We start from the raw sequence: 26635 nt of genomic DNA, 5'->3' as shown, positions 1-26635 counted from the left end.
CTATGCTTATATCCTTCGCCACCTGTAAGCTCTTTCAGTAGCTGTGATCATCATATCAGCATTTTATTTTCCAAGTTGTGTTACGGTAAAAATAGCAACAGGCAGCGCCTGTAGCTTGCTGAGTGCAACCATTTTACATCATCGAAATAATGGCGCCCCTCATAGTCTAAAATATGTATAAAACGATGTGGCGTTTTGTAAATTAAAGTAAATTATTTATGGTTTTTTTACTACAAATTTCAGTAAGTGACATAATTTAGGTTATATTAAGCCATACCCAAGGTTCCCTTTAACGATTTTCACATTTCATTAGCTATGTTCTTATTAATAAAATTCTTTATACATTTAGTATAAAACAAACTACTTATATAACAGCCCAGCTTAGATGTTTAAGCCAGACCTAGCACAATGTGCATCTAATTGTGTAGTCTGTTTTAACTCAAATTTGATTACAAACAGTAATGAATAATACATTGCAATGTAGGGTCTAAAACATAACACAAGTGCAGTATTACACATGGCTTTAATTGACAACAGTGAAAAATGCACGTGATTTGCAGCCTCATCTTAAAACAATTTGTCACCGTTTGCTTTTTCTAATTCCAATGTTTACTGACAAGGCTTTTAAAATTCCAACACAATCATTCTCAATCATTCTTCTTGAACATTATACACCATCCCTAAATTCATTTATCATTTTTGCTTAATAATGCAGATGTCTCATACAAAGTTATTATAGGTTTAATACCACTTGTAGTGCTCTTTAAAACGAAGGGTTGGGCCTTTTTATAATCACGCTACACTCATATCATCTGCTTCCTTCTAATAATACTCAAGAGCACTAAAGGAGCAAATGCACAGGCCATCTTATAGATTTTTATGACAGCTGCATGTGTAAAATAATAACATTATATGTAAAGCATTCGAAAAAAATGACAGAAGAGGAAGAAAAACATGTGTTTATGATTCAGTCAGACAGCAAAGGAAAATCTATGTTCCTCATACAAACTAGCTGAAACTTGAACAACCATTTGGGGTGGGTTGGTTTTAGCTACCAGGACATTTCCTGCACACTGTGCCAGCCAAACACCGCTCCACCATTCAAGCATCTGGGTCCTAGTTTCCTCATAATAAAAGGGAAGAAGAAAAGAAAGTAGAAGAAAGAGTGATCAGGGTTAGTCTTAATTATTAAATAGTCATGGTTGTCAGAACTGTAATACTTTACAGACTCCACCTTTCATTTAAAAAAACAACTTTATCTGGAACACTGCTTTGTGCACTGGGCGCGTCCGCAGCTCCATAAGACTTTTTGGTGATAATTCACCTTTATCCACTGCGTTCATAAACGCTACGCTGTCAGCGTCCAATGAAATACGCAGTTGACGAACGGAACAACTCCGTCATCTTGACTGCTGAACTACAGGTCGGAGCATGTCGGACAAAGAATCGCATATTTGAAACCTCACGCCGAATTCAGACGTCTGTGGACAGCGTGTACGGCGCCTGACGGACACTATATTACTATGCTGAAAGAAGACTGTTTGGTAGCGATTATGTATTTGACTTTCGTACTCCGTTTCCTGCTCAACGACAACTTTTGACAAATATAGCGTTTACAACAATATGACAATCAAGATAACAACAGCGCGCACTCTTCCATCCCAGTGAAAAACAACATAGAGACAGTAAGTAGACCGTTTAACTGTTTTTATCCAGGTCTCTGAGGCATTTCTTCCTACTACCTAGAAATATATTATTCCCAGGGGTTGCAGGTTATGTGAGTTCAGACTTTGTCAGCCTTGTAGATCCTGAGAGCAAATTACTGCATTATACGAATGAGAATATTCTATTTTAAGACAATGTTTCATTAGCCTGATAATATCCATATCCATAATATCCAGAACAACCTTAAAACGTTTATAATTTCAATTTACAGGGTCATCAACTAAATGGGTGCATTTGCATTCTGAATTACTGATTAAAAAAGTTTACTAATGATAATTTAATAAAAACTTTAGAGTTGCTTTAGCCATTTGACCTTGTGCTGTCCTAGAAGTTGACACTTCTAGGTGTTTCTTAAGAGCATTTAATGCTGATATTTAAACAGTTTTGTGTGCTTTTTTAAGATCGCCCTCTACTGACAAACCTAACAAAATATGAACTGAAGTGATGGAGGCTTGTTAAAAAAAAAAAGCACTATTTTGTAGACTGACCAAGCTATGCAGTCAGCCTTAGTATAGCCTTATATTTTTCCTAAATCCCTTAAATGGTTAACATGGGCATTTCTAATGATTAACAGCTGCCATGTGTTTCCAGACTCTATTTCTCACGCATCACTCCGAGAAAATAGCAGGCATCAAATACAGCAATGCTTGAACTGTGTGCATGCCACTGGGAGTTTAAAAAGAGAATTGTGCTATTAATACCACGTTGGCAGCCTAAAATATTTTAACCTAAAATCAGGAATCACATCTGAAGTGAATAGAAATGTGTTTCTCACACAAACATGTAAGTCGTCGCAGTGAAGTGCCATTTCAAACATAACACACTGATGAAATGGTTTGGACCTTTCATGTTGTAACTTGAAACCAAATGTGGCTAGCAGGAATAAGTCGAATCATGCACAGTCAGTACATCCACTCTGTGGTTTCACGACTTAACTCACTCATTTACAGTTGTAGTCAAAAGTTTACATACACCATGCAGAATCTGCAAAATGTTAATTATTTAACCAAAATAAGAGGGATCATACAAAATGCATGATGTTTTTTTTTTATTTAGTACTGAACTGAATAAGATATTTCACATAAAAGATGTTTACATATAGTCCACAAGAGAAAATAATTGTTGAATTTATAAAAAAGATCCTGTTTATACTGTGAAATACTGAGAAACTATACTGTGTTGTTACCTGAATGATACCTGATTTTTTTTTTTTTTTAGTGATAGTTTTTCATGAGTCCCTTGTTTGTCCTAAACAGTTAAACTGCCCACTGTTCTTCAGTTCCCACAAATGTTTTGTTTTTTTAACCTTTTTGTGTATTTGAACTCTTTCCAACAATGACTTTATGAGTTTAAGATCCATCTTTTTACACTGAGGACAACTGAGGGACTCATATGCAACTATTACAGAAGGTTCAAATGCTCACTGATGCTTCAGAAGGAAACACGATGCATTAAGAGCTGGGGGGTGACATTTTTTTAATTTGAAGATCAGGGTAAATTTAGTTTATTTTGTCTTCAGGGAAACATGTAAGTATCTTCTGTAGCTTCTGAAGAGCAGTACTAAATTTTAAAAATATGATATATATTAAAATAAGAAAAATGTAAACATCTACATTCTGTTCAAAAGTTTTCACCCCTGGTTTTTAATGCATCATGTTTCTTTCTGAAGCATCAGTGAGCGTTTGAACCTTCTGTAATAGTTGCATATGAGTCCCTCAGTTGTCCTTGTTGTGAAAAGATGGATCTCAAAATCGTACAGTCATTGCTGGAAAGGGTTCAAATACACAAAAATGCTGAAAAACCACAGAATTTGTGGGACATGAAGGATTTTTCCAAAGAACAGTGGGCAGTTTAACTGTTCAAGACAAACAAGGGACTCATGAACAACTACCACTAAACAAAAAAAAAAAAATAAAACACACACAGCTGTGGATCATTCAGGTAACAACACAGTATTAAGAATCAAGTGTATGTAAACTTTTGAACGGGGTCATTTCTATAAATTCAACTATTATGATTTAACTATTATTATAAATTCAACTCTTGTGGAATATATGTAAATGTCTTTTATGTGAAATATCTTATTTAGGTCAGTACTTAATAAAAAAATAACATGCATTGTGTATGATCTCTCTTATTTTGGTAACATTTTGCAGATTCTGCAAGGTGTATGTAAAGTTTTGACTTCAACTGTATATATACGTTTCTACTATAAGTCACTTTCAGTGAAAGAATCTGACTAAATGTAAACCTACTCATTATAATATAGTATTCATTTACTTTATCTTGGAGTAAACACTTAAGACTTTTAAAGAATGTTAAGACGTAAAAGAAATTAATTCTGTTCAAACATGCACTGACTGCACTATTCTTTATTACAGGGATGTTTAGCCTAACTGAAGTTGCCTCCCTTAATGACATCCAGCCGACCTACCGTATTCTGAAACCATGGTGGGACGTGTTTATGGATTACATTGGGGTAATTATGTTGATGCTGGCCATCTTTTCTGGGACTATGCAGTTATCCAAAGACCAAGTGGCATGTCTTCCCATTCTTGAGGAAAGCACAAACCTTGTGGAAGCACAAAATCGACAAGAGTGTTCCTTATCAGTTCTGGGCGCTACACCTTCAACAACTAGAGACCTTCCTGATAGTGTTGCGCGTGAACTTCTTAACACTCAACCCACTCAACCCACTCCCCAAAAACAACCTCAACCCACAGGGCGAAAAACAAATCTGGACTTTCAGCAATATGTTTTTGTCAACCAAAAGTGCTACCATGACGCCCTACCATGGTACAACAAATACTTCCCTTACCTTGCCCTCATACACACCATAATGCTGATGGTAAGCAGCAATTTTTGGTTCAAGTACCCAAAGACCAGCTCAAAGATTGAGCACTTTGTTTCCATTTTGGGGCGTTGCTTTGAATCCCCATGGACAACGAAAGCTTTGTCTGAAACCGCTTGTGAAGATTCTGAGGAAAACAAGCAGAGGTTTACAGGTGGTGCGTTTTTTCAGAAACACGTATCCTCGGAGGACAGCAGTCAGTCTACTCCTTTGATGGAAACTCCAACAGTGCAGTTTCCAACCGAAAAGCTTATTGCAGAATCTCCTAGCTTGACCACCCTAGACAAAAAAGATGGAGAGCAAGCCAAGGCTCTTTTTGAGAAAGTGCGAAAATTTCGAGTCCACGTAGAAGACAGTGACTTCATCTACAAACTGTACGTGGCTCAGACGGCGATAAAAGCACTAAAGATCATTTTGATCTTGAGCTATACATCAACATTTGCCTCGGAGATCAGTTTCTGCCACATATGCCAACCTGAAGTTAAAAGTTTGACCGGGTATGACCGGTTCTTTTGCACGCACAACATGGCGTTCATGTTGAGGAAACTTCTTTTCACTTTCATGGCTATGATATGTCTCTATGGACTGGTGTGTTTATATACGCTCTACTGGCTCTTTAGGAGACCTCTCAAAGAGTACTCTTTTGAAAAAGTCAGAGAGGAAAGTAGCTTTAGTGATATACCTGATGTAAAGAATGACTTTGCGTTTCTTCTACACATGGTCGACCAATACGACCAGTTGTACTCCAAACGATTCGGGGTGTTTCTCTCTGAGGTTAGTGAGAACAAACTACGAGAAATAAGCCTTAACCACGAGTGGACGTTTGAGAAACTACGTCAGCATGTGACATGCAATGCTCAGGATGAACAAGAACTTCATCTCTTTATGCTGTCAGGACTCCCAAATGCCGTATTCGACCTCACCGATCTGGAAATCCTCAAGTTAGAGCTCATTCCTGAGGTCAGGATTTCAGCCAAGGTTTCTCAGATGACCAACCTACGGGAGCTGCATCTATATCACTGCCCTGCTAAAGTCGAACAAACTGCTTTTACGTTTCTCCGCGACCATCTGCGATGCCTTCACATTAAGTTTACAGACGTTGCCGAAATCCCACCGTGGATTTATCTGTTGAGGAGCCTCAAGGACCTGAACCTGATTGGGAACTTGAACTCTGAACACAACAAGATGATCGGTTTGGAGTCGCTGAGAGATCTGCGACACTTGAGGACGTTGTACCTCAAAAGCAACCTCAACAAAATCCCAACGAATATAACAGAACTCTCGCCGCATCTCACCAAACTGGTGATCCACAATGATGGGACTAAACTGCTGGTGCTGAACAGTCTCAAGAAGATAACCAGCCTGGTTGATTTGGAGCTCCATAACTGCGATTTGGAGAGGATGCCCCATGCCATCTTTAGCTTGGCTAACTTGCAAGAACTGGATTTGAAGAATAATAACATCCGGACCATTGAGGAGATCATCAGCTTTCAGCACCTGAGAAGATTGATGTGCCTCAAGTTATGGTACAACAAGATCACTGCCATTCCACCATCGATAGGCCTAGTGAAGAGTCTGGAGTCCCTCATTATCAGTCATAATAAACTGGAGACCCTTCCTCCAGCTCTGTTTCATCTGCCCAAGCTGAGGCACATTGACCTTAGCCACAATTGCATCTCAAGTATACCCGTGGAGGTCGGACACCTTCACAACCTTCAACATTTCGCAATCACAGAGAACAAGGTAGAGGTTCTGCCTACTCAACTGTTTAAATGTTCCAAACTAAAGGTTTTATGTGTGGGCCATAACAGCATCACCTCCATCCCAGAGGCGATTGGGCAATTAGTTCAGCTGTCCCATCTTGAGCTCAAAGGGAACTGCTTAGATTGCCTTCCATTCCAGCTTGGCCAGTGTCGCCTTCTTCGGAAAAACCTCCTCTTTGTGGAGGATCATCTTTTCGACACACTGCCTCTTGAGGTCAAGGAAAGTATGAGTAGTGACTAATAGACTGATTTACTTTTCAGTTCTGTCATCAACAATACAGTCTCAAAGAAGCCACAAAGACAGGAAGCAAAAACACGCATGTTGCAAAATATAACAGGAACATTGCAAACAACAGGTTTGTGTTTGCTACTGTTTGCCTATTAGAAGGAGTGTTTAGTTTAAGTTATGATCTGTTATACATTTACATATGTATATTGTGTATTTACTATGTTTGATATGCAGGCTGATGCATATTTTAAAGGGACAGTGCACCCAAAAATGAAAATTCTATCATTATTTACTTGTCGTTCCAAACCTGTATGACTTTATTACTACTGTGGAACATAAAAGAAGATATTTTAAACTCTTTTTTGTCCTTCAGCGGGGTCCAAATCAATATCCGACCCCACTGACTTTTATTGTTTCATCTTTTATGTTCCTTCCTATGTCATACATGACACAAGAGTGAGTAAATAATGACAGAATGACCATTTCTGGGTGAAATTTCCCTTTAAGTTCTAAAAAAGGTCAGTAGTTCTCATAAATTTGTTTTCAAAAGTGTCTATCAATGACAGTTGTGTAACTGTTATATGACTAGTATAAATGTATGATGTATTTCTCTAGATTTGTTAGTTTAGAAGCAGCACTTCTCAGCATTTTATACACTCCATAAGACATGATCTGACATGATGAAAGACATGATGAAAGTTCACCTTTTCTCTTTAGCAATAACTGCCTTATTGCAACATGTTTTTGAGTCTGAGAATGTGTTTTTGTATTTCCTTTGTTAAGACTGAAACATATGAAGTGTTTTTGCTGTATTGTGCTGATAAGAGGCATATCAAGGACTAGGAACTGCCAGAATGGGGGGGATGTACATCCTGCATCTCATGATTAGAACCTCAGTGACCTTGTAAAGCTGCCCACGGTTTACTTATGTGCTGTCATTACGATTATATCTTAGAAGACGACACCCACGAAGAATAACTGCCCTTAACATTCACTGTTGTGTAATTATTATTGTCTTATTTTTTGTGTTCTCTGATTGTGATTAAATGTTGTGTATAAACAAGATTTGGTTACACATTACAATGTTGTGAAAGTACAACGGTACAGTGTTTTTTAAAAAAGCAATCTTCAGTTGTAAAGAAATTGTTTTTTGAGGAAACATTTCAAGATTTTTCACCATATAATGGACTGATGGTGCCCTGATTTTGAACTGATTTTGAGAGCAAGGCAAGACGAGCGTTTGAGATTAAAAAGTATTTAAATTGTATTTTTTAAATGAAAATAACCAATCGTTTTGCTAGATAAGACCCTTCTTCCTTGGCTGGGATCGTTTACAACTCCATTTGGGATCATTTGAAGCCGCATTTAAACTGTATTTTGGAAGTACAAAATCGGGGCACCATATCAGTCCATTATATGGAGAAAAATGCAAAAATGTTTTCCTCAAAAAACATAATTTCTTTACGACTAAAGAAAGAAAGACATGAACATCTTGGATGACAAGGGGGTGAGTACATTATATGTAAATCTTTGTTTTGGAAGTGGACTTCTCCTTTAAATGAATTTAAGTGAAGAGATTGTGACTTCTCTTTTTTTAAGTAGATTCAGGACTTTGCATACTATACTTCTGCATACATGCAGTGCCTTGCGAAAGTATTCATACCCCTTCTTTTTTTTCACGTTTTGTTATGTTTGCTGCCTCCATACACCATAATCACAAAGCAAAAACAGAATTGTCACAGCATATAAATTTATTAAAAATAAAAAGCTGAAATAAGTGCAGAATAAGTGCTGAAATAATTACCTTAGTACTTAGCTGAAACACCTTTACAGCCTCAGGTCTTTTTGGGTGTGATGTGACAAGTTTTGCATATCAGCATTTGGCAGTTATCTGCCGTTCTTCTCCTCACCTCTTCACCTCTCAAGCTCTGTCAGCTTGGATGGGGGCAGACGCACATTTTCAGGTCTCTCTAGAAATATTTGATTGCGTTCAAGCCCAGGCTGTGGCTGGGCCACTCAAGGACATTCACAGAGTTGTCTATAAGCCACTCTTGCTGTGTGTTTAGGGTCACTGTCCTGTTGGAAGGTGAACCTTCTTCCTAGTCTGAGGTTCTGAATCCTCAGGACTTGGGATTTCATTAAGTCTATCTCTATATTTTGCTGTGTTGAGCTTTCCTTCTACTTTGCAAGTCCCTCAGTCTCTCCCACTAAAAAATAGCCCCACAGCATGAGGCTGATACCACCACACTTTACTTTTGGGACGATACTCTGCAGGTGATGAGCAGTGCTTGGTTTCCTTTAAACATGATGCTTGGAATTGAGGTTCATCAGAACAGAGAATCTTGTTTTTCACAGTCTGAGGGTCCTTTAGGTGCTTTTTTCCAAATGCCAAGTGTGTTTTCATGTGTCTTCTCTGAGGAGACGATTGAGTCTTGCCACAACCCCATAAAGCCCAGACTGGTGTTGCAGTGATGGTTGTCCTTCTGTAGGTTTCTTCCCATCTCCATATATGGTTATGGAGCTCAACTAGAGTGATCATCAGCTTCTTGGTCACCAGTCTAACCAAAACCCTTCTTCATCACTTGCTCAGTTTGGCCAGGAAGCCAACTCTAGGAAGAATCCTGGTTGTTTCAAAACTTCTTCCATTAAGGGTAACGGAGACTACATGCTTCTGTTAACCTTCAGTGCATCAGATTTTTTTTTCTGAACTCTTCCCCAGATGTGTGACTTGACGCAATTCTGTTTCTGAGCTCTACAGGCAGTTTTTTCTTAATCTCAGGTTAGACCTTTTATAAAGACATGTGCCTTTCCAAATGATACCCATTTAACTGAATTTGCCACAGGTCAACTTGTAGTGTAGTAACATCTACAAGCAATAAGAAAGCTCCTGAGCTAAATTTCAACTGTCTCAGATAAGGGTATGAATACTTATGCAATGGAATAGCTCTTTGTGGGGAAAAAGTGATTTAAAGCAGTTTAACATAAGGCAGCAACATAACAAACCATGATAAAAATGTGAAAATAAATACTTTTGCAAGGCACTGTACACATATTTATAGAGGATTTGCCCACTCCCTTCTATTTAATTTTGCTGTTGTTCCCCGTAAATATTTCTATCTTGATAACTTTATTGTTTCAGCTGGGGAAAATTTGCCTAAGACACTGAGCCCTTTGGTTCAATACAGTCTGCCAGTGTTTGTGAATAGAAGCAGTATAGTTGTTCTTATTTTTGTACACCTTTAAGCAATGGGTGTGTCTGAAGCTAAATGTGATAATTAGGGGGGAAAAAGGAGCCTGTGGGGGGAAAAAACTACTTGGATTTATATAACCACAAACCTGGGAAGACTTAACTGCTCAGGATCTACCATTAAATCACCAGTTTTTTCACACGAGTGTAGGTCCGCCTCATTAAAAAGAAGGATTTTGCTTTCTGCATATATTTCAGTCTCAACAGGAATTCATCCTTATCTAAAGTTGTTTGTGAAGACTACTAACAAGACTACTAACAATTGTTATTAGCTGCATATCATGTTGAAACTAGCAGTTAGTATAGTTCACATAACATACAAACAACCAACAAATATTGACGTGTACACTACCAGTCAAATGTTTTTGAACCGTAAGATTTTTTTAAAAACATCTCTTCTGTTCACCAAGTCTGCATTTATTGGATTGAAAGTACAGCAAAAAAGTAAAATTTTGAAATATTTTTACTATTTAAAATAACTCCTTGCTATTTGAATATATTTTAAAAAGTAATTTATCCCTGTTATCAAAGCTAAATTTTCAGCATCATTACTCGTCTTCAGTGTCACATGATCCTTCAGAAATCATTCAATTCAATCAAATCAGTTATTTTAAATAGTAAAAATATTTCCAAATTTTACAGTTTTTGCTGTACTTTGGCTCAAATAAATGCAGGCTTGAGCAGAAGAGACTTCTTTAAAAAACATTAAAAATCTTACTGTTCAAAAACTTTTGACTGGTAGTGTATGCGTGGAAAATAACTGCTACTCTTGCAATATGTAGATTATGTGACACAAACTGATAATATCAAGACATTTACAAATGTTTACATTCATACCTTAACAAGGTGAAGACGACAAAACATTTTATTCTGAACAGCAAAACTGTTTATAGTGATTTACATTTTTTTTTTTTCACATAAATTACCTAAAAAGGTTTATACACAAAAATATTTGAACCGTAAAAAATGGCCTACACAAGTAACAGTTAATGGTTTTTTTGCACACTTGGCAAACTTACAGATTTAAGATAAAATCAAAACAGGGTAATAAATGAAAACCAAAATGTTACCGGAAATGGTGTAAACAGGGTTGTTATGACATGCATACTGTTCAAACTGCTAATATCAATGGGGTTGTTTCACATAATGACTGATGTGTTGAATCAAACTTCTGAAGTAAACATGTACAGCTTCCAAACCCATGGATGGGACATAAAAAAAACTCTGTCAGTTCTCAAATTAAAATGGCTTGTTATAAAATCCACATACAGAATCAGTTTTTGTAGAGCATAAATCTGCATCGACAGATTAAACTCAATGTGAAAAGCTTCTGAGGTAAAGGTTGTCTTTTGGTGGTGGGTTTCACTGAAATCTCGACATATTGACCCACCGTTCGTACGTTCTTTGACCATGTACAACACCAGCACAATGTAACAATATCTAAAAAGTGGTCTGTGATAAGAATGGATCCTCATTAAGAGTAAAAAACAGAAGTCCTTACTTGATGGCATTATAAAATTTAAATGGGAACCAAACAATTTACATACACGTGAGATTCTAAAGACAAATTGTGTGTGTTCCTGGGCTCATGAGGATGTTTGCATCACTGAAGGTTGTGCCTGTGGTACTGTGTTAGGGCAAGAGTCCTTGGGGAAGGAGGTGACTTCCACCATCCCTGCCCCTGTGTGCGGTACAGCGGTATTCATGATGTGCCTCTGTAAATGCTTTATCCAGTCCTCCTGCACTGACAAAGGGCCTTGGAAGACTAGATCACAAAACCTTCACATGGAAACAATTACACATTAGATTACAAAGACCCACACAAAACTATTTTTCATAAAAACAAATATGTAATACATGCATTTTCTAATAGTTATAGTCTTTTGATGACATAATAATTCTTGTTCTAAATGTGTCTGATGAGATTTTTGTTATGTGAACTATTGTTACGCTGAACTTTTTAGTGGGTGTCTACTGTAAATAATGCTTAAAATGTGTGATAGTCATTATTTTATGCTCATTATTTAGTACATGCACTACCAGTCAAAAGTTTTTGAACAGTAAGATTTTTAATGTTTTTTTTAAAGAAGTCTCTTTTGATTACCAAGCCTGCATTTATTTGATCAAAAGTACAGCAAAACAGTACAATTTTTAAACATTTTTACTATTTAAAATAACCGTTTTCTTTTTGAATATATTTTAAAATGTAATTTATTCCTGTGATTTCAAAGTTGAATTTTTAGCATCATTACTCCAGTCACATGATCCTTCAGAAATCATTCTAATATTCTGACTTGCTGCTCAAAAAACATTTAATTAATAATTAATTAATAATTAGAACGTTCAGAAGAACAGCATTTATCTGAAATAGAAATCTTTTGTAACATTATAAATGTCTTTATCATCACTTTCGATACATTTAAAGCATCTTTGCTAAATAAAAGTATTAATTTCTATAATTTCTTTCCCAAAAAAAAAAAAAAAAATACTGACTCCAAGGTTTTGAATGGTATAGTGTATAATGTTATAAAAGCCTTTTATTTCAGATTTTTTGGATCTTTGTTTTCAAAGAATCCTGAAAAAAAAAAAAAAAAAGTACTACTCTGTTTTAAATTTTGATAACAGTAATAATAATAATAATAATAATAATAATAATAATAAATATTTATTAAACAGCAAATCAGCATATTAGAATGATTTCTGAAGAATCATGTGACACTGAAGACTGTAGTAATGATGCTGAAAATGTATCTTTGATCACAGGAATAAATTACATTTTAAAATATATTCAAAATAGAAAGCAGCTATTTTAAATAGTAAAAATATTTTACATTTTTACTCTTTTTGCTGTACTTTTCAAATAAATCAAATAAAATAAATCCAGGGTTGGTGAGCAGAAGAGACATATTAAAAAAAAAAAAAAAACTGGTGTTGCAAAAAATTATTTGAAGATGTATTAACTGTCAGTTTTTTAAATATTATATTAAATACACATTTTTTAACATTTGTAACAGAGGTTACCTGCAAGTAAGTCTATAGATTTCTTCTGGTGTGTGCAGCAGCGGGTACATTTTCTTCTTTGACCCAGACCTTGATCTTTGCTTTCTCTGTTTACAGTCAAAAGCTGCAATAATAAACAATGTAATAATTAGAAACTACACAAACAAAATAAAGACATTTTAAAAAGCACACCATAGGCTTTCACGTATGACAACACTGCCTTATTAAATGTTTAGCAAAGTATATTAAAGCACCCATTTCATATATTACATTAAAATAATGTTCAATCCAAAGTGCACCAGGTTTCACACCTTTCATGAGTAAAGTAAATGTTGTTACCCTTGCGGTGGCCGACTGGTTGCCATATTGAGATCACATGACCAGCCAAATAACACTCACAGTAACCCTCTATTATTGGACATTTTAAGCAAATAAATTAAATCAAATGATAACAATACTTATATAATGGCATCATGAAACTATACAAACATCAAAATATCCTCAAAAACAACTATATATGTTAAGTTACTTGTTATGATAAACTGGAACAGTCAAAGCAAAGTTTAGCAAAGAGAGTGTGTGGACATGCATTCTGCAGTAGATGGTAGATGAAAGGAGAGAGTGAAGCGCAGCAGCCTTCATAAACAGGAAGTCAAATGTGAGTACAAAGATGTAGGAGGAAAGAAAGGTACATACTAGTTCCGTCCAGAAGAGCTTTTTTCTTTCTATGTGCATATGCCCTTAAATGATTGGAGAGACTAACACCACTGTGGAATGTGGTATTGCAGTGCACACACACTTTTCTATTGAGTTCACTTTTCTCTGTAAAAGAAACACAACATATAAAATTAAACATAGTCATTATAGATACTGTAATACATGTCAATGTTCTTATGTATACATTGTTGAAGTACAGGCCTCTCGCTGAAGAAGAAATTGTTGAACAAAGTTATTTTTGTCATAGCTTCATAACATCACATGGACTATTTTAATATTGTCCTTACTACCTTTCTGGGCCCTGAATGTGGTAGTTGCGGAGTCAGAAAGTCAGAAAGCTGTCAGATTTTAATCAAAAATATTTTAATTTGTGTTGAAATGAACAAAGATCTTACAGGTTTGGAATGACATGAGGATGAGTAATTAATGATTTTCATTTTTGGGTGAACTATCCCTTTAATGTATAGTAAATATATACAGCAGTATGGCAGAATTTTAGTGGCACGTTAAAAAAATTAAATCTAAGATTACGAGATCGAAAGTCGTAATATTTCGAGAATAAAGCCGAAATTAAAAGAATAAAGTCGAAATACTACGAGAAACAAGTCTAATTATTATGAGAATAAAGTCAAAATATTCAGAGAATAAAGTTGAAATATTATGAGAATAAAGTTGAAACATTAAGAAAATAAAGTCAAAATTGCGAGAATAAAGTCAAAATGTTTTGTGAATAAAGTCAAAATACTACGAGACTTAAATCGAAATATTACGAGATTAAAAATGAAATATTTTGAAAATAAAATGTTTTGAGAATGACGTCGAAATGTTTCGAGAATAAAGTCGAAATTAAAAGAATAAAGTCTAATTATTATGAGAATAAAGTCAAAATATGAGAATAAAGTCAAAATATTCAGAGAATAAAGTCAAAATATTATGAGAATAAAGTCAAAATATGAGAATAAAGTCAAAATATTTTGTGAGAATAAAGTTAAATCGATATTATGAGAATAAAGTCAAAATATTGAGAATAAAGTCAAAATATTCAGAGAGTAAAGTCGAAATATTAAAGTCAAAATATGAGAATAAAGTCAAAATATTCAGAGAATAAAGTCAAAATATTATGAGAATAAAGTCAAAATATGAGAATAAAGTCAAAATATTCAGAGAATAAAGTCAAAATATGAGAATAAAGTCAAAATATTCAGAGAATAAAGTCGAAATATTACGAGAATAAAGTCAAAATATTCAGAGAATAAAGTCAAAATATTATGAGAATAAAGTCAAAATATGAGAATAAAGTCAAAATATTCAGAGAATAAAGTTAAAATATTATGAGAATAAAGTCAAAATATGAGAATAAAGTCAAAATATTCAGAGAATAAAGTCGAAATATTATGAGAATAAAGTCAAAATATTCAGAGAATAAAGTCAAAATATTCAGAGAATAAAGTCAAAATATGAGAATAAAGTCAAAATATTCAGAGAATAAAGTCGAAATATTATGAGAATAAAGTCAAAATATGAGAATAAAGTCAAAATATTATGAGAATAAAGTCGAAATATTACGAGAATAAAGTTGAAACATTTAGAAAAAGTCGAAATGTTTCATGAATAAAGTCAAAATACTACAAGACTTAAATCGAAATATTATGAGATTAAAGGTGAAATATTTTGAAAATAAAGTCAAAATGTTTTGAGAATAAAGTCAAAATATACGAGAATGAATTACAATTATGCAGCAATTACGAAATTAAAGTTATAATATTTTGAGTATATTCTATCTTATTTCGCATGCAGATGGACCAGATTGAGAGCACTGGGAGATATTCAAGTCTCATCTTTGAAATTCTGCCAGTTTTATAGCAAAATACAAACAATGCATCTTACTAGGGCTGTACGATAAATCGCGACAATACCGCAATCGATATTAAGAAAAGCTGCGATATTCATGTGCGCATCTTGTCAGTGATACACGGTTCTGTGATCAGTAGTAGTTCACCCACTGAAGGCCAGAGGGCGCTCTCGCGCGGAAACTCCAAATATGCCCCATAGAAGAATCCAGAAAATAACGATCGCTGCAGCTGAATAAACAGAAGATTTAACTGCTTTCATTGATTTAACGTGACTAATAAACACATAACTATGAAAATATATGGTTTATCTGACTTCTTATTATAATTTTCATTATAATACAGTATATAATAATGCAGTGTTATACAACATTGCTTGTATTACTGCTTAGAATGCTATAAAATATTTTGCGTCATCATCTCACAGAAGGATTTATTTGAATCACTCGACTGAAGTTATGAAGTGAGTTTAAAGTAAAAACCATGTTATTAAATTTGGTATTTACACGTCTTTACAGATTTAGCAGCATTTACGCCGTAGTTCACCGAGAAGCTACGCAAGCAACTTTATTATCGCAGCGTGATTTGATAATATCCATGTATAATACTGATGATATCGTCTGTGTGGTTTTGCGCAGCTTGTCGGTGAACTACGGCTCTGTATATTGACGCTGCTCTATCTGAAAGCACGCACGTGACGGACATTTACTGCTGATTACAGAACCGGCTTTAATGACAAAATGCGCGAGGATATTGCATGCCATATATCGTGCAGCCCTACATCTTACAATAATGTGTTTTTCATGCTCTTTAATGTGGTGTGACAGATGGCTGTAATTGCTTCACTTTAAGAGGCATGTAAGTTAAAGGCATCTAAATTAAATTAGGCTGGATTGTTTTTTTTTATGCCTTCTGATGTTCCTTCATTTTTTTTATCTTGTTGTAAACTTGAAATAAAGAGGAAAAACACATTTATAATTTGTATTTCATGATAAAAAAAAATGACAGACTTTGAAAGCTGAGCTGTGTTATATTAAAAGCAACAAAACACAAAATGATTGTGATTACTGGGTGGCTGGTGCGCTGCAAATAATGAATGGAAGATGTTAAATACTAAATCCAATTATTTACTGTATTATACTGTGAATAAAACAGCTTGTGCATAGTCACTTACATAACTCAGAAAAGACAACAGTATAACCAATGTATAACGAGCCTACTTTGACCTTTAGAACATTTTACTGTTGTTTTTAATTAAAAATGTGAGGAATGAAAAAGGTTGGACGCCACAAAGAAAAGAGTTTAATTTAATGAACTGATTCACACGAATACAGCGATCTGCCACGCTACATTAAAGAGCCTGAAAAACACATTATTTTAAGGTGTTTGTATTTTGCTACAAAACTGTTTTTTTTTTTTTTTTTAAGATTTATGTTAGCGTTTTTATGCCTTTTATTAAATAAGACAGTGTAGGTGGACAGGAAGCAAAGTGGGAAAGATATAAGGGGGTTGGGTTCAGGAAAGATCCACGAGCTGGGGTTCGAACTTGGGACGCCCACAGCGCAAGGCTATTGGCGTGGACAAAACTGATTTTGAATGCTAAGACTTTGTTTTATATTATAAATGACGAATGCAATCGAAAACGTGAAACATTACTTTGACGCATACTGTCCCTGCAAGGATGACACAAGGTGGCCTATGATTTTTGCTAATAATCCCACATATATTTGTAGTATTAAAAAGGGTTAAATAAGAGATCTACGCCACCCCCCAAAGGAATGTCTACTGTGTGTGAGCTGAATAAAATGTTGTTCCGTCTTGTTCAGTCTTATTATCAGTCTACAATTTAATTTCTCTAAACATTTTTAACTTTACTCTCGTAGTATTTCGACTTTATTCTCGCAATCTTAGATTTTTTTATTTTTTTCTTATGGCTATGGACCATTTTCACAGACAATTATGACGTGATTAAAATCTAACGTAACTTGGTTTTTACGTATTTTTGTATATTTTATATATATAGGTTATTGCCCATTTATAAGACTATGCTTTGTGTTAAATTACAACACTGCTCAAGGGTGTTTCTAATACAGTATTGTGGATATAAGTGATTGTGGATTTTGTCTTTTGCTGAGACATTACCTGCTAGTGAATTTGGCACTGTTTTGAAAGGTTGTATCTCCATGCCACAGTCTTTGCTTGGAGATAAAAGGAGAGCCTTTCTCGCCGTGTAGGATGAATGCTTTGCTTTGGTCTCTTCATGGGCTCTTCTTTTCTTCAGAATTCCAATCAGATCACTTGGCGGTGAGCCTTTACTAATGTCTATTCTTTTCTTTTCATCCTTCTCATCTTTCTGCCGTTTGACAGTAGATGCAAAGGTTAAACCGTTATTCAACCTAATAGGATGGAAAGAATTGGTGGCGCGGCACTTCTTCTCAAGAATCTGTAGCTTCATCTGAAACTGTTTCTTGTCACGCATCAGTTCTTTCAATATGATCACTGGAGATTTAGACGCGGTGGAAGAAGGTTTGCCCAGTCGCTTTAGGTGGCCTCGCACATGGTTGGACAGCCCGGTCCTGTTGTCAAACCACTCCCTACAGAGAGGACAGATGAGCTCCATCTGTTGGAAGTTAGTTTTCAGCTCTGCTGGATGATCAGTCTGGGGTGTATCCTCTTCTGTTGGGATCAGAAGGCAGCAGGGAAGCCCATGTAATCAGATTCATTTACAAAAGATAAATGCCAATTAAATATGCCCAAACTAAAGCTGAAAGTGTCTACACTAACCATCCTGCATGTTAGCTAACTTGCACCACATTGCTTGTGTGGGAATTTTAAACTACGACCTTAAAGATATCTTTAAATATCCACATTGTGCATCTATCAGCAATGCTCCAACACACATCTTTCCTGAATATAAACAAATCAAGTACATTTGAAGAGCATGAGGGCACCTAGAATGAAAAACAGTGGTTCTTCTAAGAGAATCTTTCCATTTTACAGCTTACTCTTCAGTGCCTTTTCAATTAGAAGTGATTATATCCATTAAATTTTGACTGTTATAATGTCTAGAAGACTAGTATGTCTAATTTCAGTGTTTTATGCCGTACATGAGGGTGATATTATTATTCTAAATGTGATCTGGATAATACACACATTTATACAGCAAGTTTTCTTGTTTGTTGTTGTGTATGGCATGTATACTTTTCAATGCCAATTCTGCATGTATGTAATACACCAAATATCATGATGATCATTCATTCACAAAAACTGGCATACATCTTCACTATTGGCTCGTTTCCACCGAGTGGTACGGTGCAGTACAGTACGGTACAATTCGTTACACCCTGATCTGGCTTGTGTGTCCACCACCAACAGTACCCTTACTTGATTCGCACACCACTTGAACCTAAAATAATCATATAAACACTCACCTATCATTCAGTGGCCTCAAAGATAGCTTTTACACGACCGCTCAAACTAATGTTAACCTATAAAAATGTGCGCTATGCAAGTGTTTGTGCAAAGTGTGAAAGCTGAATTGTAGCGCACTCACTGAAGGACAGATGGAGGCGCCGGTGCACTCATTTGCTCTTAAGATACTCACTTTTGGTCATACAGATACAAGTAATCCATCTTTTGAATCTGTAAAGACTCTACATGCATTTGGGTGCACTCACAATAACAACGAAACGTTGCGCTTTTGTAAAATAATGAAAGAAAACAGGATGCACTTTCTGCCGTCTCTGTGAACTTGAGTGCGTCACTTCGAAACTGTGTATACTTGCCTAACAGATATGAAAAATATATATAAAGAGAGTGAAATGTCTACTTTTAAGTGAACCAATTCAAATAGAAAACAATTATTCTTCAATTATATGATCCGTATGAAACATGCATACAGGCGCAGCCACTACTGCAGAGATGACGAGTCAGTTTCAACTCTTGTTTTATGCATGCGCTTGAGCACTTATGTAGGCAATTAAAGGCTCATTATTGTAATTTAATTAGTTAATTAATAAACGTGTAACTGGCGGGGCTTATTCGCCATATTGGGCGTTGCACTTTCTCCTATTCATAAGTAATAGGAGTGCAAAGTCTTTCTATATATAAGTCTTTGTTAATAATTGACTAACGCTTAAAATGAATGACTAAAGATTTTTCTGGTCTCCTAGTAGTCAAGAGCAGCCGTAGCATTTTGGTACCACTCAGAACTTCATACAATAAAAAAACGAAAATAATTGCGTACTGTACTGTAACCCTTGGTGGAAACAAGCCATAAGTTCTGACATCTTTACCAAGTTCTGACGTTGAGAAAACTACAGGTCAATCAGTAAATTTGCACATACCAGAAAAATGCATTGGGTTGTATCTGCTAAATGATTTAAGATGTTTTCATGTTATGGTTGCTGATATAATCAGCTGTTAAATAAAATGTTTAGCCTACAATAAAGCTCCTCGCATTTTTCTTGCAATTGTCTTTTAAATCTCAAAAAAGGCTAATTAAAGGCTTTTTGTACAACTACTATTTTAAGTGATTTTATTAACAAATGAAATTCAGTAAAATATAACAAGTATAAGAGAAGCAAAGCATCACCTGTTTTGACTTGTGGCAGTGTCCGTCGTCGAACTGGAGGTACTTTGTCAAGGGCAGCCACCTTAGCTGCAGATACTGCGTTCCGTGCTTTCAGGCCAACTCTGTGCAAATGTCCCCTTATATGATTAGAGAGGCTAATTCCTGACTCAAATACAGCAGGGCAGTATGGACAGGCCTTCAGATCCGTCTCAACATCCGAGCTCGGTTCACGCTTTACAGCTGTGATCGATTCCGAGATTTCTTCATCCTTGCATTCATCTTTGACAGAAAACATTCTTGGGTAACTGTGGTTTTTCTCAAAGTGACTAGTTGAGGCACCAAGACTTGCTTTTGGAGGTGAAGTCTGTTTTTTTACAAAATGTGTATTAGCATTCTCATTACTTTCACATTCTTCAGGTCCAAGATCATCATTAGAATCGCATATAAAGTGACCATTGTTGACAACTTCTTTACTCCTCTTTGATGTTTCTGCTTTCTTAAAATTTTGTCGACATTTTGGGAAATCTAAAAGAATATCTTGGCCCTGCATATTGTGGAACGGAGTAGACATTTTCCTTTTGGAAGGCGACTTCTTCAACATTTGCTTTTCCAAACTTATATGCACATAGTTGGTGTTTCCAACATCTTCTGAACAAGTAATGTTTTCACCAGACTTAGATGTTCTTTTAGCGTTCCCTTCTTTAGAATGAGCTGATCTTTTCAGACACTTCAAGGGGGACAAACTAGCACCTGTTCCAGAGAACGTGGTCTTGCAATTGAGGGAATCGTCAAGACACTCTATTGTACTGCTTCCATCAGGTTCCTGATGAGTGTTGCGTTCTGAGGCACTCTGGTCACTACGTTTCTTTCTGGATAAAAGCGTGTCAATTGATTTGTCAAGTCTTGATTGGCTTTGGACACCTTTACCCATCCACAATTTCTTCTTCCGTACAAGAGCGCACTTCTCATCAGACGACAAGCTTTTGTTTTTGTCCGGTGCCCGGATCTTCACTGACAATTTTGTTGTACTTCCTGATGGTTTTGCACATGATGTAAGAACTTTGCAAACAGAGAACGGCTGTTCAGCTGGAGATGATTCTTCATCACCATTATCAAGGGAATGTGAGGATGCCTGTTGTTCATTAAACTGCTGTTGACACGAAGCCTCAACATGATTTCCAATGATGTTTTTATTTTTTCTTTGAACAGAACGGGAGAAGGAAACCGGACATGCTGATTTATTGACTTTACGCTCCTGAAATCCATCTGATTTCCAAACAGTCAGATCAGCCCCACTGATGCCATGTTTCTGAAGCAAATGGCGCCTCAGTTCAACTTCATTCATTTCGACAAAATCACACTTATTACAACTATAGTACCGCTTGTCCTTTTCATGGGTTTTAGCGTGTTGCACAAAGGTGTTCGGACAGTTTGTTCCAAAGGTGCACTGGGGGCACTGCAATTTTGCATCTTTACCTTCATCTTTAATTTGATGCAACTCATTCCTTTCTTCCGTAATTTTCTTTCGCTTGTCCCGGTGAACACTTATGTGATTTAGCAGCGAACTCTGATCATGGTAACATTGTCCACATTCCTTACATATGAATGGTTTTGAAGTAGTTGTGTCTGTATTACAAGTAATTTGCCTGTGTTCTTGAGATTTCTCTTTAAAACCACTGTTACGGGGAAAAAATTTAGGTTCCTCTATAGAACATGAGTCTGATGGCAAAGTTTCTCTAATTAATCCCATCTTTTGGGTCTTGCTAATAGGTTTTTTTGCTGGTTTGGTAAAGAGGTGTTTGACTGCCTCAGCAGCTCCATTAAAATACTTGCTACGTTTTGCAATGGGTGACTGTAATTTGGATGGTTTCCTTGGGGAACGAGTCTTCTTAACAGGACTGCATTCTATCTGGCTTCCTTCACCTAGGTGATCTCTTTTTGAGTCAAAATTCAACTCGGGGTAGATGTCCTCTGAAGGATCGACTTTTAACACCAATTTCTCTTTGCGTTTTCTTCTTTTATGGCCAAGTGGTGAAGAAACTCTTCTTTTATGGTTGATGGGTGAAGGAACAGGGGACAGTTTTTCTTCCATTTCGAGGCCATTATCTTCATCCCACAGGAACTTCATAAACTCTCTTTGGGGATTCCAGCTAAGGTCATTTCCATCATCATAATTATCTAATGAGCCTTCTGGAGATTCTGTATCAAAGCCCCATATGCCCCTATTCTCCACATCTTCCGCAGTCAAAGTTTGCCTGATTGTTATTTCCCCCTCTTTTCTGAGTGGATCAGATTCTTCAAAGTGGACGTTGGTTGTGACAGAATTCTGAGCATGTAATGATTTGGGAAGAAATCCTGGTACGTTTTTTGAAATATCCAGCAAGATTTCATCTGAGATATGGGGTGAGGTGGATCCATTGACGTAAGCAGCCTTGGCTGGTCCATCTGAGCAGATGGAGTCCATAAAACCAACACTGGTCAAGAGGTCTCCTTGGTCACTGAGTAGTGCCATGGTCTCTTGAGGACAATGCACTGATGGTCCTGATGTAGTTCCCTCTGCACAGAATGCCTCACTGTTCAAAAGGTCCTGAGAGTTTCTTGACATTGAGGTGTCATTTTCCTCTACTTTGGCACTCTCCTTCAAACCAGACATTCCTAGGAGTCCTAAGGACCGTTTCTGGAGACAAAAAATGAGATGAGCATGCATATCAATATATAAATAAATTAATGTTAAGTTAGAAACATTAAACATTAAATTACCCTATAGCAAATATAGCAACAGTTGGATCCATACCATGCGCTCCTTACAGAATTTATTTTAGGATTTTAGGAAGTGCTCCAGCAACAGCATTTCAACACAATTTTTGAAAATTACTGTAGAATCCTACTTAAAACTATGAAAACACGTCCACAGACAACTTACTTTAGTCAAGTTTAGACAATATGGCAGAAGGCACAGCGCTCTACAGTGCGACAATTTCAGTCGCATTTGTAAACGACATCTTGATTTATTTCAACAGTTAAATAAACAAGAAGTTAATATTAAGTGACTTACATTGTCTGACTATAACACTATTACGTGATTTTGCTCTATTTCACCATCAAAAATAGTTTGAAACAAGTCACAACTGAGCCGCTGAGCATCTCCATTCAAACACAGTGCGGTATATATGAATGAACAAGCGTTTTTAAACTAATCCAGTGAGTCAATGATTCAATTGCCCTTTCAAAAAGACAGTCACTTGCTTTAATCCTGAATGAATCATCTGTTTGAAAAAAAATCAAATGAATGAATGACTCAGTCATTAAATCAGTGACTTGCCGCCATCTACTGGCAGTTTTAGTTTCATTTTAAAGTATCTTTTCAGTTATTTAAATCATTTAATATTTATATATTCAAAATATGATATTTAAAACATTAATCTCAACACAAATTTATGTATTTGATTGCACTCATGCCATCTCTGAGCCTCATTAAACACATGAAAATACACCTACAAGCCACTTTTGTGCTCTTCTATGCCACCTCTGTTGTACAAATTAATTTTGTTAATACTGATTTCATTTGATTGGTAATTTATTATTCTACTTGTTATTCTGTTGTTTTAATTAGAAATGTTAAACAGCTTATAATATATAAATGTTTACAAATTTGACATAAAAGATGACATTTTTAAAAAAGTTATTCATTATTCAAGTTAATCATTTTAAGGAGTCAAATATCACCTCATAATGGGAAGCCTAATTTTTGATCAGATTTGATTATTGATTAGAAGGTGCTCCTAAATTTAAGTTAGAAACATAAGTGCTCCTAAAAAGAAAAGTAAGCATACAGCCCTGAGGCAGCAGTGGCCTTTGTAGAGCTGTGTAATAAACAATATCCTATCAAGATTGATTTTGTTGCGTCACGTCGCGTCACGCTGCTCGTGTCCAGTGTAGACACGGTGTGAAGCATGCGTGACGCTCGCTGTGATTTCAGCATTTTTGACCGTTCCATTTTAGGAAAACTAGCCTCATATCATATACACACAGAAATGTAAAGGTAGACACGGCAACCCGTCAAAATAAAAGTCCAGTTTAACTTGAAGACATTGTGCCAGAAATATATTACTACTATTACTACTACTACTAAAATGAAACAAAGATTATTTTATAGGGTATAATCACACAACATTTCTTCCATGTTTTAATTTTAATAGTAAATTCCCATTTTTTGCAAAAAAAAAAAAAAAAAAAAAATAGCCTTTCATAAGGCTATTTTAAGAATAAATTTGAATAAATTAAGTATGCATTCAAATAATTAGACATGCTAAAACACAGAATTTGATAACAATAAAACATATGGTGAGAAAAAATAAAACATTTCATAGGGCCCTAAACATGTCATTTTTGTTAAACCTTTATTAAATTGATGTGAAATTATATATGTTTTATGATTTTAATTAATTAGACATGCTCTGGAAAAAAACAGAATCCAGAAAAATTAAAATGGAAAAACCGGAATTAGGAAAAATTAAAAAGGAATTTGGGAAAAATATAAAACAGATTTTATTGGGCCCTATAATAGGATCTGCGTGTTTTTGTGTCAATGAATGGTGTGGTTTCACTTGATGCTCGTAGTGATTTCAGCATCTGCGTCTCTATAAATGAACACAGCTACTTCAGCTCCAGAGCTGCTCTGAGAGACACTTCACTAGCTTTTCACCATTTCATTTGAGAAAACCTACTTTTGAGTACACACTGAAAATTAAAGTAAAACTGAAAGACCTTCATGACAACCTGTCAAAATAAAAGTCTGGTTTAACTTGAAGAAATTATTACAGAAATATATTACTATTATTTTTAAGGAATATTATACAACCAATGTATTTTTTTTATTAATGTATACAGTGCTGTTAAAAAGCATCTCTGTAGAGTTTAATTGCAAACAATCTAATTATCTTTATCAAGGTCTAACAAACATGTGGAAAGCACTTTCTTCCCCATTAATGGTAAATGAGTATCATTATAAACATATTATGATACGGAAAAAAAAAATTGTGATAATATTTTTGGCCATATCGCCCAGCCATATGCTATTTACTGGTCAGTAACACTCCGGCTTAACAAAGAATTAGTTACCATGATAAGATTCAACAGATTTTAGTATTTGAAAACAGCCCTCATTTATCACTGCGGAGATGTAGAATCTGTAGGAGTTGTGTAAATTTAAAGTACAATGCAAAACTGTTGCTGCATTGTATTAGTCTGAAATATGTTGTTCAAGAAATGTATATTATAGAAATAAATTCTGCTTTTCTGTGATGTTTCCAAGGTAACATTATATTATCTAGCTATATTACTAAGGCTACATTCAAACATTCAAAACAGTGGCAGTTTAAAAAAATTTTGTAGTTATTTAAAGTATTTTTATGGCGTATTTTATATTTTCTACACTTTATGGACCTAACAGTACATGGGTTACAAAGATCTAAGGTTGTATGGTTTAATTCATGGGTAATATTTATACAGTAAGTAATTAAACGTTACAACTGTAACATATTCATTTTTTACATTAGTATTTTTTGTTATAAGTTCACCACCAGGTTACTACAAAAATACTTTTATTATTAATAATTAAAAAAAGAAAATGATTAATGTGGCTAATCATGGCTGTTCATTACTATTGCTGTCTTAATGTCAATGCATGCTACATTCGACAGCTAATTAGCAAAGTCATTAAAATTCAAAGTAAGTTTTAACATGTATAAATTTAGTAAGCCAATTCCTATTGTACATGCTATATTTTTTTGATAAGCACCCCCAACTGGTAAGTCTTGCATGCTTACAAAAGTGAAAGTAGCCATGAGACAAACCAAGACCTGTTTTAGCCTAATAATACTATTACAAGACTAAAGAATATGCATTATGCATTACATTTGATACAGAGCAGAAACAGAGATATCAACTACAAGGTGCATAAAAATATAGAAGGAATTCAGATTGTTTATGTGCATTGTGACACACTGTACAAATAAACAAATAAATAAAACTACTGACAGTATTATATAAAGAATCGCCAACAGACAGCAAAAGGAATTTCTTCATATGACAAGGATATGTAAATTACATGCTCTGATAAAAGTACCTGTAGTGGAGCATGTATGTCTGGATGTATAAACAACACGTTTAAAGGCATTAACAGTTGTCATTACATTACTGCTGTGATCCAAGTTCTTAAAAAGCACATATCTTTGTATATCAAGTTCTATGTTGCAGAAATGGTGGTTTACAGAACATAACATGCACTCAACCCTGCAACAAATGTACTCATAAACAGTCATTTTTAATAATTAAGAGAGCCCGTACAGATCAAGATTTACGTGCATTAATAACTTGAAATATTTTAATGACATTTTTCTGTTTAGGCATTGCTGTTACTACATACTATGAGAGTGTGCTAGCAAGGTAGCAGTCAAGCCCCATTATGTTCAACATCAAGCTTAAAACCACTTACCCCTAGCACAATACTGGGGACACTTTGATGGTTTCACCTTTTAATGTTGTTGGCAAATGCATTTTAGCCTACCTTTCTGCAGCTGCGATTGTGGACAATAACACTGAAGCGAAATCATTTCATTTTTGCTCGCTCAAGCTTTCCATCTATTGCGAAGCCGCCATATTTGCTCGATGGTCCACAG

The 26635-nt window shown here is 35.4% G+C and overlaps 2 protein-coding genes across 3 annotated transcripts; one reads left to right on the top strand and one right to left on the bottom strand.

Annotated features, from left to right (window-relative positions):
• Nucleotides 1-787: 787 nt before the first annotated feature.
• lrrc8da (leucine rich repeat containing 8 VRAC subunit Da) lies at nucleotides 788-10059 on the top strand. The gene is made up of 2 exons (XM_051131177.1): nucleotides 788-1685; nucleotides 4107-10059. The coding sequence occupies exon 2, from the start codon at nucleotides 4109-4111 to the stop codon at nucleotides 6578-6580; it is 2472 nt and encodes an 823-aa protein (XP_050987134.1). The 5' UTR covers nucleotides 788-1685; nucleotides 4107-4108; the 3' UTR covers nucleotides 6581-10059.
• A 629-nt stretch (nucleotides 10060-10688) lies between these two features.
• On the bottom strand, nucleotides 10689-26631 carry znf644a (zinc finger protein 644a). 2 transcript variants are annotated; one of them, XM_051131163.1, is made up of 6 exons: nucleotides 26524-26631; nucleotides 19977-22632; nucleotides 17525-18058; nucleotides 13512-13637; nucleotides 12837-12939; nucleotides 10689-11594 (listed from the first exon to the last, which is right to left on the bottom strand). In XM_051131163.1, the coding sequence occupies exons 2-6, from the start codon at nucleotides 22606-22608 to the stop codon at nucleotides 11402-11404; spliced, it is 3588 nt and encodes a 1195-aa protein (XP_050987120.1). In that variant the 5' UTR covers nucleotides 22609-22632; nucleotides 26524-26631; the 3' UTR covers nucleotides 10689-11401. The 2 variants fall into 2 exon arrangements, with proteins under 2 accessions (XP_050987120.1, XP_050987111.1); XM_051131154.1 differs by having other exon boundaries at nucleotides 26452-26625.
• Nucleotides 26632-26635: the final 4 nt, after the last annotated feature.

The sequence above is a fragment of the Labeo rohita genome, chromosome 2, assembly GCF_022985175.1.
Source record: "Labeo rohita strain BAU-BD-2019 chromosome 2, IGBB_LRoh.1.0, whole genome shotgun sequence".
Taxonomy (NCBI): Eukaryota; Metazoa; Chordata; class Actinopteri; order Cypriniformes; family Cyprinidae; genus Labeo; species Labeo rohita.
The sequence above is the reverse complement of the archived record's forward strand: the minus strand, read 5'-3'. Positions and strand labels throughout refer to the sequence as shown.